We start from the raw sequence: 20154 nt of genomic DNA on the forward strand, positions 1-20154 counted from the left end.
TATATACCTAAATCTTCTTGGTTCAGGGTTTTCTGTTTCCGAAGACTAGTAAAATAGGCATAGTCTCGAACCCTGAGAATTCAATGGTACATGGATATGTAAAATATAAGATTTCCGATCCTAACGGGAAAAGAAAGGGATTTTTTATAAAGGAAATATATTAATATCAAAAGATACCAATTACACCCAACAATGCAACACCCTAATAGCAGTACGGACGCACACAGCGAAAAAAGAGAAAAGAAAATTAAGAAATAAAAGTCCCGCCACAATATCCCAAGTCTAGTAACAGCAATACATAGTGCACCAGCGCCGTCATCGCCCGATCAAAGATCTTAGGTTTTCAGCCTGAAGATAGTCCTCGCTCTCAAAACAATGCCTCCAACAAGGTCATTGTCAGGCACAACCAGTTAAGGCCATGCCTTGGGTTTTCACCCTGAAAGGTAAGACCCTGAACTTCACTGGTGTTTCCGCCCCCACTTTCATACCACTGCTACGAATTCCGGAACACCAAGCAAGTTCCTCAAAATCGCGAAGACTTGGACCTTCTTCAGCTAATCCCCCAATCCCTCACTCATGATATTATATGCTTCTGACTTCACCATGGACCAAAAGTCTCTTGATGTCAACACAGAACAAAGCTTCACGCCGCTCCCACCGGAACCAAATGGTCGGAATAAAAGCATGGGTGTGCACGACCGAATACCATCCAAACATGTGAACTACAGGCAAAAGATGCATTGTTCCATTCGCTATCGAAGCCTTCCGGAACTCATCACTCCGGCTAGATGAAGAAAGATCGGCATCCGGAACGCCTTCATCTTCGCGAAAGAAGAGCCCTAGGACCACCACAATGAAAGCCGGAACGGACGACCCCCACAACGCCGCCATGACTGGGAACCACGGTCCATCTTCCTCCTCCAACCCGGCTGATGGAGGCCGGTAGCCATCAGGATAGCGGCTACGCATGCCCACGACGCAGAGACGGCCGGCTGCTGCCCGCTAGGATAGCCTGGCCGAGCCTCATTGTCGCTGCCTCGCGACCATGTACCTTGCCACCGCCGCCCGGTCCCGCTGCCGCCCTTCAGCCCCATCGAGTTCTGCCACACCACCGCGTCCCCCGCCATGATCTAGGTGATGTAGCCGAAGGCCACCGCCACCAGACCCGCCGTCCACCGTCGCCACCCCTGAAAGATCTTGCCTCCGCGCGAAGGGGAGTCCTTGGGCGCACCACCACCGCCCTGCCTTTGGCAACCGGGCGCGGCCGCCACCGCCGACCCCGACGGTGGCAGCGGCCGGGAAGAGGAAGATCAACTGCCTTTTTCTAGGGTTTGGGTCGTCACCCGGAGCCGCCTCGCGCGAGATGACCCGGGGCGAAGATCGGGTGGGGAGGGAGGAGAGGGGGAGGGAGGGGACGGTGGTGGAGGGTGGAGGGGCGGCGGTGCAGGGAGGGATCGGGTGGGGAGGGAGGCGGCGGCGCAGCGGTTTTAAAATGGAAGATAATTTCACCTTCCACCTCTGCACAAACTAGGGATGCACACATCCATTTGGCATGAGTACTAAGATTTTTAATCTTGGTTAAGATTAAAGCATAGTCCCCAAGATAAATTGCATGAGTAACGGGACCAGCCCGGGCCTTAAGTATAAATAGGAACCTTAATTCGCGTTCGTGAGGATTTGAAGTCAGGTGCTGGGTTTGTCCATCCACTTCCTAAACCAGTTGAGCTAGGCTCACTTCCCAATTTAAGATGGGGAGAATCTCACTTCCCGGCATCTACACCAATTAGGGATGCACACAACCATTTGGCATGAGTACTAATATTTTTAATCTTAGTTAAGATTGCAGCATAGTACTTAATATAAATTGCACGAGTACCAGGACCAGCCCAGACTGTAAGTATAAATAGGAACCTTAATTCGTGTCCGTGAGGATTTAAACTCAGGTATGTGTTTGTCCATCCACTTCCCCAACCAGTTGAGCTAGGCTCACTTCCCTAGTCTCACTTCCCTAATGGGAAAGGAAAGGGAGTAGATACCCAATATGATTCTTGGAGGAAGTTTGGTAATGGTCTTGATCTTCTATGCTCTTTTTATGTGTTCTTAGTTCTATCTTGATTCGTTTAAACAAGAATCCAAACAGAAGTCAAAATAATTAGACAATTGAGATGACACTCTGCTTACAAGCTGGCATATAAGAGAAAATTAAAGCAAAAAATATATAATCAGACGAAAATGTATGAAGGGAAATTCAAGTATATGGCAGTCCCGAACATCAAACAATTTATTAACGTTCGCGAAGTAATCAAGAAAGCATGCATTTTTCACTATTGATGAACGTTGCTGCATCATCACTGAATAGCTTTTCCCAAGGTCATAGAAGATGCCAGATTTAACTATTGATGCAAGCATCGCATGTAGTGCAAATCTCTAGCAAACTTTTTGAAAAGATCCGATGGTCAAGCCTCAAGCAAGATCAGTTGTGAAATGCTTGGAACTTGATTGACTTGAACATTTCTTAGTAGCTTTTAAGAGAAAAGAAAATCAAATAGAGTGTGGTGAGTACATGTGTCAGTCTGTTCAACCTTGTTAGTCGGAAAAATCATTCGTTAATTTCTCCCCAAAAAATGGATGTGCAACTGCCAACAGTATCATAAATAAATTTCCAGCTAGAAAAAGGCTGGTCATGTCTCTGACAAATATTAATTCTGGATTGCGATATGGTCACTAGTGTACAAAGAAACACACATCGCAGAAGACAACAAGCATACATGTACACCCACTACAGGTACAAGTCTACTCCATGACGACAAAGGTAGGAATGGCATAGTGGCTTCAGGCCATTTTCTGAGCAAACGTGCTATGAATGAGAAAGCCAGTCAGCTTTACGTACAAAAAATAAAATACAAAGTTTCAATAAATATGTTTGTTTGTGAAACAATCGGCACAGTACAAGGGTGCAAGGAACACAGTAAGCAGCCGAGCAGATTATGGACAATCTCAAAACGACAGAACCATCGCGAGTAGCGATCTGTAATTAAAAGATCAAGTGACTAAGATAGGTCATTAAATAATTATTATCTACACAAGCAGCTTCAACAAGCCCAGTAATCACTTCGGTTGAAGCAGGAAGCCAATGATGATCTCTTATTAGTTCCTCGTCTTTACATGATCTATAACTTCAGGTCTTCCCTCTGGTAAATCAGAGCATTACGAAACAGAGAAGTTGGGGAATGCGTCCAAGCTGTTTGCTAGCAAGCCGCTGAGACCTAAACTGTCAGTTCCATTTATAAGCCTAGAGCAAAATGCCCCAAGCTCTGGCTCACCGGTGGATTCAGGCTGAAAGCGAGCAGGTAACCATGTATAAGAATTCAACAGCCAGAAGAGAAAGCAAAACAAAGATCTCAAATATATCAACGTTTCTTAGAAGCCCTGACTTGTACCATTGAGACATCTGGTTTCACATTCTCATTATTGCCAAAGCATGGTACCGGAGGTCTTGGTTCCTCTTTCCTGCCTTCAGTACAGCATTGCTGCAGAAAGAGAAGGTGATAAACAACGCATATTGTGTCTGCAAAACAGAACATTAGAAGAGCAAAGGAAATAGCACCTACCTGATCACCATCTGCATCAGATTCAGGGATTGCACCCAGAATAGATGAGGCAAGAGCACTACTGTTGCTAGGAGCTGACAAGGGTCCCCTGACTGAAGTTTGCTTCCGGGAAGGAAATGCATGACAAGTTTCTTCTGCATCCCAAAAGGATGGATTTGACACCTTCGGTTGGTTAGTTGTTTGCTGTTGTCGAATCAAGGAGGCAATAGCAGCATCAAATGAGTCACATGTAGCAGGAAGCTGCTGAAGAATCGAGTTACTTTGTGAAGGTGGTTGTTTGCTGTCTTGAGAGGGTACAACTTCCGATAACAGTGCTCCGAAACTGATATTGGATATGCAGTCAATCCATGAAAGTGGTGTCACTTTGCTTTGGTTGTCCTAATTTCAGAACATACAAAGAAGATTAGGTCTCAGGTACAAATGGCATCATTGTTCCAAGAAAAATGTGACATTGCATACTCACCGACACAGTCTGTTCTGGAGTAGACTCAACGGATGGTCTGGCAAAATTAGCTGGAAACTCACTCAAATTAACCATTTGTTCTTGCTGACTGAAAGGGGGATCTGAAGGCCTGTCAACAATAGTCTTTTCTGCAGAGTGCACTGATGGCAAAGATGCTACGCTGCTTTGTTGCTTCAAAATAGGTTCAAACCATCCATACCTAAAGCAAGAAGAAACAATAATTAGCTGACAATTCATATACTCAGTTTATTTTTTTTCAGCAAAATAGTAAACATTTCAGGAAAATACGCCCACCAATTTTCATAATATACTATTTGACTTGACAATCTCCAAAACTGAACCACCATTGTGATTTATTTTAAGTATGTTAATAAATAGAAAACTATGATCATAAGAAAGGACGCATTTATATATTGGTGCGAAATCGAAATTAACCATTTCTGGGTAAGAAATTGAACCTTAATCGAAATGTTGAAGGGGTGCCAACAGCAGCATAAACATCACCAGCTGTGCAAGAATCCTTAAGAGTCCATTTTTCACTGTCAGCAATGCTATCCAGTCTAGCACTGTAAGGGAAGAGCATGAGGTCGCCTTTTGCGCAACTTGAACGGCCCCATTTTGTGTTCAGGTGTTGCACAATTGAGGACACCTTCTTTCGAGGAGCCAAAGTTAACTCCAGGTAAGGATTGTGATTTTCCTGTTACATTAAGTGGTCTAATAAACCATACGAAGGGATAAAGAGAAGGTGAACTTGAAAGAGTATTTCTAAAAATCTCCTGCAAAAATCTGAGATAATCACCTGCTGTAGAATAGTTTGAATCGCCTCATCTATTGGGAAAAACTGAAGCTTCATCTTTCCAGAATGATTTGGCAGCTTAGCCAATAGGTTTGTCGAATTGCTAAATGGTTCCACCATAAAGCTGCCACCCTTCAACTGAATCTTAGTGCCAATAGTCTTACTGCCAGTATGTGATTGAGCATCTCCCCTTATGCATTTTGGCACAACATTGCCTGAAAAAGTAATTTCTTATTTGAGCATCCTGTTACTCGTGGAAACCCAGACATATGGCTAAGCGACAGACAGAGACATATCGTTGTTTCAGTTCAACTATAACTACTAGCAAGCACTTATTTTCCTACTTTGACAGTTGATTTATCTGCAATGAAATTCAGTAAAAATGTAAAAGCAGTAGGAAATAGGACAACAAAACATCACCTGATGATTTGGTAGAATATTTGCCTGGCTTCAGGCACTGGATCTTATTGCCAGGCTTGGCTTTTGCGTCTGCATCCGTTGGTTTACCGTGCTGCTGAGGAGCTTTCATGATTTTCTGATACTATTGATCTTGCCCTAGGAAAATTCTGCCTTTCCTGCAGTTAATAAATTGGGCCACCAGTTATGAATCTGCCTGTAGATTCTAGCTTCTAATAACTCTTCTCTGTTTGGGAAAAGGTGATTATATGATGTGCAGAAAGTTTTTCCCTAAAGATGATGCACGTTTTGGCTCAAATCATAAAATTGGCAAGTAACATGATCCAAATGGTAGGAAGTAAGGACGTTTTAGTTGATTTAACAAGAATTCAATTCTTTCCAGTGCAGGGAGTAAGCAATTTCAAATCTGATTTAAACAAGAATTCAATTCTGTCGAGTGCAGGGAGTAGGCAATTTTAAATCTGATTTAAACAAGAATTCAATTCTGTCCAGTGCAGGGAGTAGGCAATTTCAAATCTGATTCAAACAAGAATTAGGTGTACATTACATTCGTAACAGATGGGCACAAGTCGCAAGTAAACATGAGATAGATAACCCACTGATTATATGATGTGCGACAAGTTTTCCATGAAAGATGATGCATGCACGTTTTGGGTCGAATCATAAAATTGGCAAGTCACATGTCAAACTAAATCCAGATGCTAGGAAGTAAGGACGTTTTAGTTTGATTTAACAGGAATTCTATACTGTCCAGTGCAGGGAGTAAGCAATTTCAAATCTGATTTAAACAAGAATTAGGTGTGCATTGCATTTGTAATAGATGAGCACAAGTAGCAAGTAAAGGCGAGATAGGACACTGATTTCCCTATTTACGCCAACAGAATGATCAGTATATGTTGAAGTTCTGTAAAAACACCTGAGTTCACGGTTCAGCAGGTTCAGAATTAGGTGTGCATTGCATTTGTAATAGATGAGCACAAGTATAGCAAGTAAAGGCGAGATAGGACACCGATTTCCCTATTTACGCCAACAGAATGATCAGTATATGTTCCAGTTTTACTAACACGCACTTGACTTCACCATTCAGCAGGTTCAGAATTTTGTTGATGATGATAAACCAAGGAACAAACCCTAACTGCAATTGCTACCAGCCGCCCGGTGGCTGTGGATCTCCCCCAAACCAACCGCGGATTCGAGAGCGGAACCGCAAACCCTAACCGACGAATTCTACCCGCTCCACCTCTAAACATTTCAGAATCCTCAAACCCGCACGAATTCTACTCTACCCAACCACACACACGGCGAGCGGGCGGAGGAAGGCGTACCTGAGCTCGAAACCCTAGATCTCGGCGACGGCGACGGCCCAGGGGGGCGAAACCCTAGCTCCCGCGACGGATCCGCCGGCGACGAGCCGGCCACCGGGCAGGGGGGCGAAGGCGAGCGCGCGGCCCTGGGACGCGGGGAGCAGGCGGCGGGCGAACGGTGGCCGGCCCGGGTTCCAGACGGGCTCGGCGAGCTCCCCGGCGTGGGGCGACGAGCGGGAGGAGGAGGAAGAAGAGACGACGAAAATTTGTTCTGGGGAAATCGAAATTTTGCCGCCTGCTTGCGCTCTGTGGAAGTGGGGGATATCAGAATACGGAATACACACTCTTTTTTTATTTTTATGACGGCGTATTTGTAGTCGTGAACCGTGATGGGCCTAACGGGCCTCGTGGTGATACGGACTAATGGGCCTGGCGGCCCATTTGGCGCAACGTCGCCCGGCCCAGGGACCCACCAGCGGCCGCATGACGACACCAGCGCCAGTTCGCCAACACCAGCAGTGCCTTGGCTTCCGCCTCTGCTCCGGCGAGAGTTTCCACTTCCGGAAGGTTCTCTTCCAGATGGACGCGGCGCGTGACGAGGGGAAGAAGCGGAGCGCGAAGGAGGAGGCGGAGGCGGAGGTGCACCAGGCGTTCCGGCGCGCCGCCAACGCGCTCTCGCAGTTGTACGCGCAGGGCGTCGCCAGCCAGAAGGCCAACTTCCGCGACGGCGAGCGCAGCGCCATGGTGCGTCAACTCAACCCCCTCCCTCCCTCCAATGGCTATCTTTCTTTCGCTGCCTGCCCGTTTGATCGGTTGTTTGGCTCGGAACTGTCGTCTTGGCCCAGTTCTTGAGTCTGTCCGGTCAATGGCGAATTGCGCGGGGATTACATGGTGATGCGTTCTACCCTGTAGTTTTTTGGAGTTGCCGGTGGTTTAGGATTGGGAATCTTTCGTTGGTTACTGAATTTTGTCGAGAATTCTTGGTGGGATTTTGGGGCTTCTTGGCTGAAGCATGTCAGCTGTTCGTGGAAATTCGGTGTGTATGTCTTGGTACTTCTTCAATGATGGTCATATACTGTTGTTTGGCACCAATGGACCTGAAGGGAATGGAGGCGGTGGAGAATTAACAGCTACTACAGAATATTACCTGTGCCGCTCTGCATCAACACCGCCAATTTTTCTGCCTGCCGGTGATCTCTATGCTAAGAATTGCGTCTCTGGTACTGCCCGGGTTCCTGGTTCTTGGTCAATGGCCCTGAGTTCTTTGTGGTCGCCAGTTGGACAGGATTCGGAAATTTTCTCTGCAAGTGGAAAGTTCTTGGTACGTAGGTGGTGGAATTCGGTGCGTTCTTGGGTGATGCATGCCACCTGTTCGTGGAAATTCGTTGTGTATCAAGAAAACGGGATAGAGAAAAATACACATCTTGATGCTTTGCAAAGATCGTGTGCTAGCAGTAGAGCTGAAGTTGGATGTGGGTTTTGTGGAGTGTTGAGTTGCAACAGAGCACAAGTATCGACATGGCCAAAGTTTCCTGGGGAGATCTACATGCGACGAAGGGGCAGTTTGGTTGGGGATGTCGAACCACGCTATGTTTCTTTGGATGTTGTGGAATATTTCAGTGAAATATGTTTCTTTGGATGTTGTGGAATATTTCAGTGAAATATGTTTCTTTGGATGTTGTGGAATGCTTCGGGGAAATATGTTTCTTTGGATGTTGTGCAATGTTTCGGGGAAATATATTGTTTGTCTGTTGTGGAAATATGTTTCTTTGGATGCTGTCGAATGTATCGGGGAAATATATTATTTTGGATGCTGTCGAATGTTTTGGGGAAATATGTTTCTTTCGATTTTGAGCAATGTTTCGGGGAAATACATTTCTTTGGATGTTGTGGAACGTTCCGGGGAATATGTTCATAATGTTGCTTTCGAAGTGGGTTAAGAGTGCACAGAACAATGCTTGCCGAATTATACATGAGTGGCTTGAATGAGTAAATGTCCTTGTGATGTTCTGCTATGCAATTCGATTTCAGATATATTGTTCCAAGAAGTAATTCATGCCTATGTCGTAGCGCCATGTAAGTCATAGGTATCAACTGTTGAAATCATCATTTGTGTTCTTCATTGTATCCACAAAACTAGACCTACAGGGGGAGGAAACCCTGTGGTATTTAATTAAGGGAATGGTGATGGTCGAACTCTTCATTGTATCGACACATACTGTTAGCTGATATTTTACTTCAATTGAATTGTGCAGGAGACTGTGCTTCAGTGGATATCCAGTCAGCATGAAGAAGCATCAGTGTCTGCTGCTGATGTACTCGCCTACGTGCAGGTCATCGAACAACTTGTCTCAGCCAATTCTTGTAAAATTGAAACTCTATTTCACATATTATGTCAATATCTTGTGTCTAAAACCTATCCATGAAGATGGCCAAGGTGCTTAACTTTAGAGGATTTTTATTTCCTGTTGGTTCAAAATAAGATACTATACTATCATCACAAAATAGATTATTTGTCTATTGAAATGCCAAAGCTTCTGGTACAGAAACAGGCACCAACTCGAGGCTACGTTCAAAAGTGATGTTTACCGCTTTATATCCCTGTGGCTCTTTCTGTTGTTATGTCAGTATCTGACCCAAATCCTTGATGCTTCTTTTCTCCACACAGGATGAGATCGAGCGCAGAGGGGGCATGGCAGGGTCTCCTCAGCATTCAAGTCCACAGCCAGCAAATGATTCCCCTTCTGCAGATATCCAAACTAACACCTCCCCCTTCGGAAATGTGGCGGCTGCACTTGACTCTCACCAGTGGCAAACTGATCAAACAAGAACTGCAAGCATCTCAAATGCTTTCCCCAGCCCTTTGCAGCAAAACTTCCAAGCGTTTCATCCTGTTCAGTGTTCAGGATATGGCCCGGATGACTCCCCGTCAGCTGGAGATAGAGATCGGAGCAGCCACTCTCCCGAGAACCAGGACTTGGTGCAAGGCGATTCGTCCGGGAACTCTTCGGATATGGATCATGATACTCATTGAAGCTGTGAACCAGATGAAAGGTGGTAACTTGTTTGTCTAGTTCCTTTGAAGCCTTTTTCTCCAGGACACAGTTCCTTTGGAGCCTTGGATATCAAATCATGGTTTGCTGGGGGAAGTCCCCCATGGTTGGTGCTTCCCTCCAGGACTTGCTTGCCTCCGTGCAAAGCTCAGCTGCGATTGCTGTGAGACCATTGTCTCCGCTATCCTGGGACCTTGTAAATGACAGACAGAACCAATCTTTGCAGTCCTTTCTGTCGACTTGCGGAATGAGCTCACCTGCTGTCCATGTTACTGATTAGAAGATAGGATCAGGAGAACTGTCCAGGCATAATTGTGCCTGCATTGTCAGTTCCTTTTCCTGTGCATACTAGATGACCATTGTCTGGTTAACAGGGATCAATTTCGCTGTGGTTTTGCATATTAGTTACTGATATCATTGGTATGTTCTCTGTGTATCTGTAAAAGATTCTTTAGCGCAGAAAGAGAGAGCGGATTGTTTCATTCTTTTTTCTGTAAAGTTTGTTGTTTGAACATCTCTAGCTTGTAATACACAATAAAGTTTTGTATGGGTTACCAGATATTTTTGTCAGGTTTTGGATCTGTATTCTGTAGACATGATTGTTTTGTGTTGACATGATCGTGCAACGAAGTGGTCGGCCTTGGCACTGTAGATTAAAGTCTGGCCTTTAACCATTGTGGCGCGAGAAAAACAACTGCCCAGGCAACATATGATTATTAACAGGCAGATTTAGTTGGAAGCTCTGCAGATAAGCATGTATCTTACATGACGAAAAATGATATGTCTTCATTTACCATAGTGTACATCTTTCGGCTACAGAAATACAAGTTACAGCACAAGCAGTTCAATATGCTTGAACATCTAATGTCAGATTAAAAGTTAAATCACACAGTGGGAGCAAGCTCCGTATGACTGGGTCAACTAATATACATCAGTTTTAAATCACATAATGGGGGCAGACTGGGAAGTCATCCTTGAGCAAGGGATTAGCCATCCTGCTCGCTGACCATGCAGCAACTGCTCGCGCTAACTGTCAAGTGTCGCCGATGTCAGCTTCAAATATGGCTGTGTCAGCAAGGAAGGGGGCATCCGAGTTCGTTAGCCGCTGCAGTGAGAAAGGCAAGCGTCATCCCGGTGGCCTGACGGTTGTGGGCTTCCCACTCTATGCATCTCTCGACGTCCGCTTGCCAGTTGGTCATACTTGCTGCCGCGCACCGGTAACTTGGGCTTTGGATGCCGTTCCGCTGCTCTCCTTGAATTATCTTGGTGGAACTTATTGGTCCACTGTTCAAGATGTCGCGAAGGACGGACATGCTGAGCGCCCGTACATGTGCACTAGGGTGGGAAAGGCATCGGATGGTAGGTGATAGCCGGCACTGTAAATCACATTGAGTTAGCATTTTGAAAGGTGGCTATGTTTCTGGTGAAGAGATGTGAGTTACAAGGAGATGACATACCTTCAGCAGATTCGAGAGGCCATCAGCAACTGCTACACCTGGATCTCCCCATTCAACGATGAGATGAATGGCTCTGGCGGTTACTTCCAGAAGCTGTATATATTCAACCATAGGACGACCATCATCAGCACATGCATCTTTTCAAAGCAAGAAAATGGATGAAATGTAGCTCTGATGACAGCTATATTGTTCTGACAGCAAGTACTGTAGGTTACATGTTCCACTCTTGAAGAAAGTTTGTGAATGGATGTTACCTCCAATTGAGGCAAGGTACAAGCTTCACCATCAACAAGCATCCCATCCGTGGCACGGAGCAGAAGGTCTGAAGCGCTCGCAAGAATTATCAGTGCTTCTGGGCTATCATGGTTCCTCATAAGCTCAGCTATCAGTTTCACTATTCGCTGGTTGACTCTCCACATCTTCTGACCTTGCTCATCATCTCGAGCAATCCAGGGCTGCAAGTCCTTCTCAGCCTGCATACAGGAGCCCATAAATATGACAGGAAATATGATGCATGTCATGAAGGCAATGAAGTCAATGTATGTTCCCAACGTGAGAAATGAACAACAGAAACAAAGCAAAAAAATTAAAAAATAATTATTATGACCAAATGTTTGAATACAGCAGAAATATTTACCTGCAGGACAATAGCAGTTGAAGCCTTGGCCGGTGAAGCTGAAACAACATCACAAAGCGCATCTGCAACCTATACATTAAAAGATGTGAAAATGTACAGTTAATAAGAATGCTACCAGAAATAAAAATATCTCCATAGGATTACTGTGTTATGACTAGCATGTGTAATCATACCTTTCTCCAACCCTGATGAGCTGATGTACTCTCTGCAGACATCTGTGTTTCGGGAGATGCAATAAGCTTATGCCACAGCAACGAGACAACAGAAAAGCATAGTTCCTGCTTTTCTGACATTACAGTTCTTAGGAGAGTTTGAGAACCTCCATAACCCCCGTTCCTGTCCATGGTAAGGAAGTTTGCCAAATCAGATGCTTCCGCCTGTAAAGTTGCAGTAGCTTTCCCCGATGTACTTGCAACGTTACCATTTCTCCTAGCCTGTTCTGCACATTTCATGAGTGGTCTTGAAAAACCATTTTTCTTACTCTTCTTCTCCAAGTTCCCATAATCCGATGAGCTGGTATTGCTTTCCTCAATGTGGTGTTGATCATCTTTCTTTACTGCTGTAAGGTTCAGGTGAGCTTCCAAAGGCTCAGCTTTGTTCACGATGGATGACACAGTTTTACCATGCAAGTCGATCAGATGGTAAAGCGATGATGCCCTGGTAGAAATCTCAGCATCCCACTTACATCGCTTCAGTGCAGATAGTGCATTTAGGCATGGCCTCGACCTACGGAATAACTCAGAAACATGAGCAGCAACCATTGCTGCTGCAACTATCTCATTTGAACTATAGCTCCAGGAGGTACCAACTGATGATGGCTTCAAGGAGAAAAGAGCTTCCAGGATGCCAAGAATTCTACGAGTATGGAGAATCGCTGAGTTAACGCTATTGTGTAGCTCATTACTGATCCCATTGGTTTTTCCAGGCATGGTAATCTTTATAGAGTCTTTTATGTTTGTCTTCGTAACATTCTTGCAAAGTATAGGGAACAGCTGAAGCTCACAAGATAAAGCACAAACAGCAGCCAGCACATACGAGTCAAAGGTACCAACAGGCCCTTGTTTCTTCTTGCATCTGTTTCTTCCATTGGTTAATTTTGAGTCCTCAGTGGACTCCTCAGAAGAATGGTTCTCACTGCCTGTAGGTCTTTTGCTGCCCCCCGGCAGAGCTTGATGACTGACTGAGACAGTCAATACTACAAACAATAACCGCGAAGCAAGGTTCATTGAGGCACATGATTCAACAAAGAGTGAATGTATCATCGTACGGAGTTCAGCAACAGCAAGGCTCTTAGATGGACTTCTTGGTTTTTTGGATGGTTCGGTTTCCGAAGGGAAAGTTCTCCTGAGTATAGCTTCAACAGTTGCCACAAATATTCTCATAAGGCATGCTTCAGATGGACTTCCACGAGGTAGATACTCAAATACTTTCAACAGTGGCAAATATAGGCTCCATGATAAAGTAGGTGGCTGAAGCGGAGCAGCTACAACAATTTCAGGCAAATCGACTGCTGATGAATTCAGAGGTAACAAACCATAGGCAGCTTCCCAGATGGTACATATTCTCCACTCAACATCAGGACCATGAGCGCACAGCAAGGAAGCAATGCCTTGTGCAGTAGCATCAATAGTGGTTTCAGATGCAGGAATCTCCAGCTGTGGATAATTCAAGGAGCAAGCAGGTAAATTAGCCATGCAAACAAAAGGCATAAATCAGTTAACGCTATAGTTAAAATGTGGATTCCCACGTGTAAAGGTGTAATTAAGACAATTGAGGAATTTGCAACTTTCGTGCGATTGTTCTACCAGTATTTATCATACTTAACTTATTTCATGATCATCCTATACAAGCAAGTGTACAAATATGACCAAATGTTGCAGTTTTCTATTCAGAAATAGAAGTTAACTGCATGTGTTATCATCTTTCTGTTGTAACGTTTTAGCTCATGTAATGTAGTCATTTGATTTGCAACTAACACTGCCTACATAAGTGTATCATACGGTGTCCTGAACTTCATAACGCAGGGTAGGCCCCAGAAAAAGCTAACTGTGCTTTCAGTTATTAACTTAAGGGAAAACGAACACCTGAAATAAAAATTAGCAAGACGCAAAAACTACTGCATACCTGTCTTTTGTATGATGATACATAGCCACCTAGTGGTTCATGCTGCACAACTCCTTCGGCATGTCTTAGTGGAGGAAAAAGCAACGTTGGTTGGGATAGTATACGAAATAGCAAGGCAGCGGCCGTATCAGCAGCCATACCAGCTCTCATAGACATTGCAGTTCCGATTGCACGCAAGAAATGAAGATGCAGCCAATTTTTCGGAAGCTGAACAGAAAAATGAAGTTGTCAAAGTTAATAAAGTTGCACAACCCTACATGTGGATATGGAAATTCTGTGTCGTAGGGCATCATGATAACCCTAATAACACTGAAACAACAGCCTGAGTGCATAATGTTGCTATACCCGCATGCCAGTAGCATAATCTTCGGCTGCTCGAAGGAGTTCAACAAGCTGTACTGCTGCATCAAGTGCATCTGGAGCCCATGAAGGCGGTGCTTCAAGAAGACCAAAGAGCAACCTTTGTGTAGCACTTGGAGTAGCAATTGCGTAGTATCTAGACAGGAGAGTGACATGTTTAGAATAATCTTGAAAGCAGACTTGGTATAAATTTTGTATAGGAGCTATACCTGTGAAACAAGCGAGCGTATGGTTCAAGAGGGGGCAACCCTGCCACCAAATGCTCATCCAAGGGCGTTGTCGGTGGAGGTAGCAGAAGCGCAGGAACAGCTGCTGCGGTTAAGTTTGCTGTCTCGTAACGAGCTACTTCCTCGTCACAGACACTTAAGATGACTCCAGCTCCATTGGCAACAGCCCATCTAGGGGTGGATGGCATAAGTTGTGGATGCTTACCAGCTCCCCGGCTGTAAGCTACATCACAAATACATATTATCAGATATTTTCTTATTCAAGGAAAATATTATAAGAAATTTGTGCTGATAATAAGAATTAGCATCAGATGCAAGAACAAAAGGTGTTCACCCTGGGAAACCCCTCGTATCTTTAAGCCATGTGCAATTTCAACATAACAGTAACAGACTGGATGTGAATTCAAATTAATTTTCAAACAATTCATGTCTAAGAATTCAACTACGTAAACATGTGCTCTTGGAAAAAAGGACCATGCAAATGTAGCATGACTTCAAACCAGTCCTTAGTAAGTAAATACAGCAAAAGGACTAACACTGCACTATTCACTAGGAGCTGCATATGATTAGTTATCAAAAAAAAAAATAGGCTGCTTAATTACTAACCAGTTGTTGGAGGCTTCAGTTCTCCACCAGCTGCGTATTTTCCCATGACTCCACCACACCTGATGTGTTTGAAACGAAGCAGAGAGTAATCAGCTCACATTACAAAGCAAAGACTATCATAGTCACATTCCATAAGAAAAAGGTAAAAGGAAATTTTAGCCAGCAGGAAATAAAATACGGAAATTATTACTCACCATCTAAAATAGTCACTTCTAATGCCCAAAGGTGCATTTAACAAAATGTCTGTGATCCAAGGAGATAATGGCCTCAATGGCTTCCGTTCAGGTTCATTTTCTGGAGAGCTATTAGCTTTGTCATGTAAGGAATAACTTGTTGTGGCCTGGTCGGAGGTGTCGTTACATTCTGCAACTTTGAAGATTGGCCTATTGTAGTGAGTAAGAACTCTAAGAATTTCTCCACACGCCAAAGCCCACTGCTCTGAATACTCTTTCTGCAGCCGAAAATGCACTCTATGAGCAACTGCACTTGAACAAGCATCAAACAAGAGAATTCAAGATAAGCAGGAAAGTAAGGGCCTCACCTCAGCAGTTTGGGTAAATAAAGAGATGAAAGAATTGAATGGGGAACCATGTCTATCATAACTCAGGGACCCATCTATGATGCGTGAAAGAATTGGATGTACAACTGCATGACCATGCTCGGGGTGATGGAGAACAAAGGTTGCTGGTAACGAGGAAAAAGGTGTGTTAGTTTCTTTCTTCAAATGCCTGTAGTGTAACATATAGCTATGAGAAGTTCATGTATTACCTAATACTTCATCTACCAAGCGTTTTTCTTTCGATGGATAGTAACTTTGGATGAGCTGCACACAAGCAAGAAAAATGGTCTAAAAGTTAATACACTTGATAAAGATTTACCACAAAAAGTAGTGAACTGTGCTAGGAGAGAGAGTACCTGAGCTACATCCTCCGGGAATTGCTCACTGTCAGATGTAAACTGACCAAAGTACTCAACGTAGGCCAAAGTTTGTGCCTTCAAACAGAGAACACGAAAGAAGTGTCTCATTAACATCAGGTGTCTCCTAAGCTACAGCATACATAACGTAATTCAACTATCAGTATGGTACCTGTTTCTGCTGTGCATCGTGTGGCGGGGGCCAGAATAGTGAAGAGAACTGGAGCCCATCGATCCACTTCCCATTTGAGACAGACATACTTAGTAGTTTAAGATCCTGCTCAAGAAACTAGAGGGAAACTCTCAGTAAGTAAGAAAATGGAAAATCTGCTCTGCAATAAGAGCGTCTCTACTCAATAACAAGCTGAAATTGCCTCAGTATATCCATCTATTCCATGTCCTATTCTTCTTATAAGCTACTTGTCTTGGAACCAAAAAGAAAAACTGGATTTCATCAATCACCCCCCACAAAGGGGGTTTCGTCGAAGTGCAAATTTTTGGTTCCCGAGCTCCAGTGAGCCAGTGAGCTGGGGATTTTTAAAAAAAAAATGCTATATAGAAGTTTCAACCATTCTCATATAAATAAATAAAAAATGTGTCTTCTTTCAAAAGACGAGTCAAAACATGTAGTTTCTCTTAGAAGAACACAGACACGGCACAGAAGCAACACAGCCACCATAGGCGGCGCATACCACAAATCAGAACAAAATAAAAACCTGAGGTTATACCATAAAAAGAAGAAACCAGAAGAAAGATAAGAGAAAAAACATAGCGTAGGACATATTTTGTCAGGGAAGGTTAGTATTCCCCTGTAGCTGTTCAAAGGTTCATACAAATTCGAACATAATGATACACCATCCGCATATATCAAAGAGGCTCGTCACACGACTGCTACCTAAGAAAGCAATATCGGCGTTTCTCTTGCTTCTATTACCGTTATCTCGCATATAGTTTAGGAAATTCGGTTAGGCCCCTCCACGCTAACTATAGGAACTAGACATATGCAAAAAAAATAAAAATAAAAAAAATCTCCCTTTCAAATCTGTAACTACCGCAATTGAACCGCAGCATCGAAGCACAAAGCATGGGGAGAGTGGAGTTTTAATTCTGCACATCCGAAATACTGAAAAGGGAAAACGCAGACATCACCCCGCTCCTTTTGAGATTTCTGCTTGCGATATTCTGTTAGGATCTGAATTGATTTCTTGCAGAAGCCACGTATGCTTACTAGATTTGGACAACAGAATAGCACGACCAAGGAAACTGAGTAGGTAAAGTACGGAAATGGGAAATTACAAGTTAGCATAGAACAATCGTCATCACAAATGAATTTCCAATAACCGTCTCTGCTCCTGTTGCTTCCGGAACCGAGAGAAGGAACATCTAAAAAACGACAAAAAGGACAAAGCATGGAGGATGCAGTTCTAGTTCTGCACATCAGAAATACTGAAAAGGGAAAACGCAGACATGCGACGAGCTCACCCGCTCCTTTCGAGGTTTCTGCTCGCGATACTCTGTTAGGATGCGAACTGACTTCTTCCAGAAGCCACGCATGCTTACTAGATTTGGACAACAGAATAGCACGACCATGGAAACTGAGTAGGTAAAGTACGGAAATGGGAAATTGCAAGTTAGCATAGAACAATCTTCATCGCAAATGATTTTCCAATAACCGTGTCTGCTCGTACAGCTTCCGGAACCGAGGGTATGAATATCTGCACGCCGAAATGACCCGCAAAAGGGCGCAAAATCCAGCTCGTATCCACGCTTACTGGGGCAATAGCCGAAATCAGCCCGAAATTCGCAGGAACAGGCATCCATCTGGCGCTGATCTACTCGGGATTACAGACAGAACTGCAGCACAATCAGCTCAACATCGCCGCCGGACGCGAGCTTCTCCACTAGAAAAGTAGAAATAGCAAAAACAGCTGGCCCGAGCATGCTCGGGCACAGATTGCCCGCGAATCTACCGGCTCCTCGAGCTACAGAACAGAAATCAAAGCAAAACAGAAAGTAATACAAGCAGCCTCAATTTGAACGAAAAAATGCTCGGAGATGTTCGGGGTAGCAGGGGAGGGAGAGCCGGGAGCTGTACCTAGGCTGGGCGCGCTCTACTCCGGGGCTCCGGCGGCGAATCAGCGGCGGCGAGGGGTAGACGGAGATGGAGGCGGAGGCGGAGGTGAGGAGAGAGAAACTTGGAGCGAGGGGCGAGGAGAGGCGAGAAAAAGATTTTTTCATCCGTAACGTGGTTGGGGGGAGTAGTAGGCGCGCGGTGCTGTGTGTAGTCTTGCAGCAGGTGGGGCCCACGCGCTTGGCTGTCTCACTGACACGTGGGGTCGGTGTGATGGGCCCGCGTGTCGGCGAGAGGGTGGGTGCGCGGAGATACTTATTCGGGCGTGCGCGGCTGGGGAGGGTGGCGAGATGGCCTGCTGGCGCTGGTGACATGGCGCTTGATATTTTCGGGGGCGCATGGCATGGATGCCATGGTGCCATGGATGGTGGCCACCCCATGCCATGCGTCCAGCATATTCGATCGCCACATGGCTCTTTGCACGTTGGCCCCCCAACTATGGGGAAACATCGAAACGGCCTTCACATATGCAAACTTAAGAAGAAGAAGAAATATTAGGGTATGCAGTATGTTTGGTTCATGACACAGTACTTTGCAACACGTGTCCCCTGTATTTAGCGGCAAGCCACAAGATGTGCGGCGAAACAATTTTTCCTGGAAAAATGTACGAGTGTACAACAAGCGGGACGTGTTGCTAAGAATGTGCAGCGTGTGTCAGAGTTAGAGTTGTTTCAGTGATACAAACACTACCCTAAATAGGTTTCGTTTGTTTGCTACCATGAACGCGAGTTCAGCGAAAATGTCATCCATGCCTCTCAACCTAAGTTAATTTATTCATGAGGTATATGGTTAAAGTGTGCCATGAATAAGAAAAACACGGGATTAAAAGACATGGGGTTTTCAAAATAAATGAATAGAAAAACACATGACTGAAGTGTCGCGGCTTCTTTTGCAGTGCTATAACATTACAAGGTTGTGCATACGAAAAGCACGTCGTTTGTTTTGAGAGGTCGAAGCAGATGCAATTTCCGCATGGAATATAGTGCAAATTATTTGCAGAAGAAGAACAAATGTGTGGCTTAGCATTTTGCACAAGTCAAATAACGTGCCCATCGTGAAATTCACAAGAATTAGCATCTTGAAAAATCCAACGAATTAAAGCAGCTCTAATTGGGTAGTCATAGAATGTTCGTAGCATAAGCATGAGCATTATACAAGTCAAGTACACTCCATATAAATTAGGACTTGGCAATTGTCGTTGAACAAAGACCCATGTAATTCCACCATTATGCAAGGGTCTACAAGCAAAATGGAAGCACTAATTAGATTCATCGCTAACGACATGACAACGCTAAAGCACGGCTGATTAGTCCGCCGCCCCTCCACCGTCGGATGGAACGAGCGCGTCCATCGGACGGCGGCGGCGAGACGCGTGCGTTGATTTTCGCGGCGGGTGAGGTCAGCCGGTCCGGCGGTCGGCAAGCTGGACGGCCGGGGATGAGGGACGACGTCGCTGGACGGTGGTGCGCGATGGCACCATTTCCATAGTTTAATCATCATCACATTCGTCCACTATCGTGGTGGGGCCCGCACGTTTGGCAGATCTGTGCGATTAGGTCCCTCCCCGACCCGGAGGCTTCGTATCGTGCGTGTTTTAACTATCTAAAGCATCGGATGGTTCTGTAGCCCCTTGCTTTTCTTGGGTGGTTTGATGGGACGTGTATGTGTGTGTGCAATGGCGACGGCCATGGAAATGATAGGGACTAGTCCAGCAATGATTCGCAGGATAGTCACGGGAAAGTTTTAAAAAAAAAAGTTGTTACTGTGTGGAATGAAAACCGCCTTTAATTGGGGAGTGAAAAATATCGTGGAGAAAGAGTGGTTGGAAAATGTCGACATGTCTAGCTACCAAGTTCGTAGGACGCAGCTAGGAAGAAGTTTTGAATTTAAAGCATGCATAAGTTTTAATTGTTAGTCCCTCTAAATAGAATTTGGCCCCTCGATTTATAAATAAATTAACCACATCGTACAACGGTTCTAAAAGAATGTTGGGCAACATGCCAACAACGATAACATACCCATCGGAAAAGAAAAGTTGCACAAAGGAAGATAA

General features: G+C 44.6%; 3 protein-coding genes across 5 annotated transcripts; 1 reads left to right on the forward strand and 2 right to left on the reverse strand.

Moving 5' to 3' along the window:
• Positions 1-2887: 2887 nt before the first annotated feature.
• LOC127341627 (uncharacterized) lies at positions 2888-6901 on the reverse strand. Of its 2 annotated transcripts, none has more exons than XM_051367493.2 (8): positions 6613-6901; positions 5291-5445; positions 4874-5085; positions 4533-4771; positions 4075-4273; positions 3612-3989; positions 3435-3530; positions 2888-3336 (listed from the first exon to the last, which is right to left on the reverse strand). In XM_051367493.2, exons 2-8 carry the CDS (start codon positions 5397-5399, stop codon positions 3208-3210), a joined length of 1362 nt encoding a protein of 453 aa, XP_051223453.1. In that variant the 5' UTR covers positions 5400-5445; positions 6613-6901; the 3' UTR covers positions 2888-3207. The 2 variants fall into 2 exon arrangements, with proteins under 2 accessions (XP_051223453.1, XP_051223454.1); XM_051367494.2 differs by having other exon boundaries at positions 3441-3530; positions 6613-6900.
• A 223-nt stretch (positions 6902-7124) lies between these two features.
• On the forward strand, positions 7125-10214 carry LOC127341626 (uncharacterized). The gene is made up of 3 exons (XM_051367492.2): positions 7125-7335; positions 8847-8924; positions 9260-10214. Exons 1-3 carry the CDS (start codon positions 7171-7173, stop codon positions 9623-9625), a joined length of 609 nt encoding a protein of 202 aa, XP_051223452.1. The 5' UTR covers positions 7125-7170; the 3' UTR covers positions 9626-10214.
• A 191-nt stretch (positions 10215-10405) lies between these two features.
• On the reverse strand, positions 10406-18222 carry LOC127341625 (protein GIGANTEA). 2 transcript variants are annotated; one of them, XM_051367490.2, is made up of 15 exons: positions 18066-18222; positions 16143-16259; positions 15971-16048; positions 15824-15878; positions 15597-15739; positions 15250-15506; positions 15056-15114; positions 14432-14672; positions 14208-14358; positions 13863-14069; positions 11912-13393; positions 11739-11807; positions 11356-11574; positions 11102-11194; positions 10406-11020 (listed from the first exon to the last, which is right to left on the reverse strand). In XM_051367490.2, the coding sequence occupies exons 2-15, from the start codon at positions 16227-16229 to the stop codon at positions 10715-10717; spliced, it is 3447 nt and encodes a 1148-aa protein (XP_051223450.1). In that variant the 5' UTR covers positions 16230-16259; positions 18066-18222; the 3' UTR covers positions 10406-10714. The 2 variants fall into 2 exon arrangements, with proteins under 2 accessions (XP_051223450.1, XP_051223451.1); XM_051367491.2 differs by having other exon boundaries at positions 16143-16247; positions 18066-18217.
• Positions 18223-20154: the final 1932 nt, after the last annotated feature.

The sequence above is a fragment of the Lolium perenne genome, chromosome 3, assembly GCF_019359855.2.
Source record: "Lolium perenne isolate Kyuss_39 chromosome 3, Kyuss_2.0, whole genome shotgun sequence".
Classification (NCBI taxonomy): domain Eukaryota; kingdom Viridiplantae; phylum Streptophyta; class Magnoliopsida; order Poales; family Poaceae; genus Lolium; species Lolium perenne.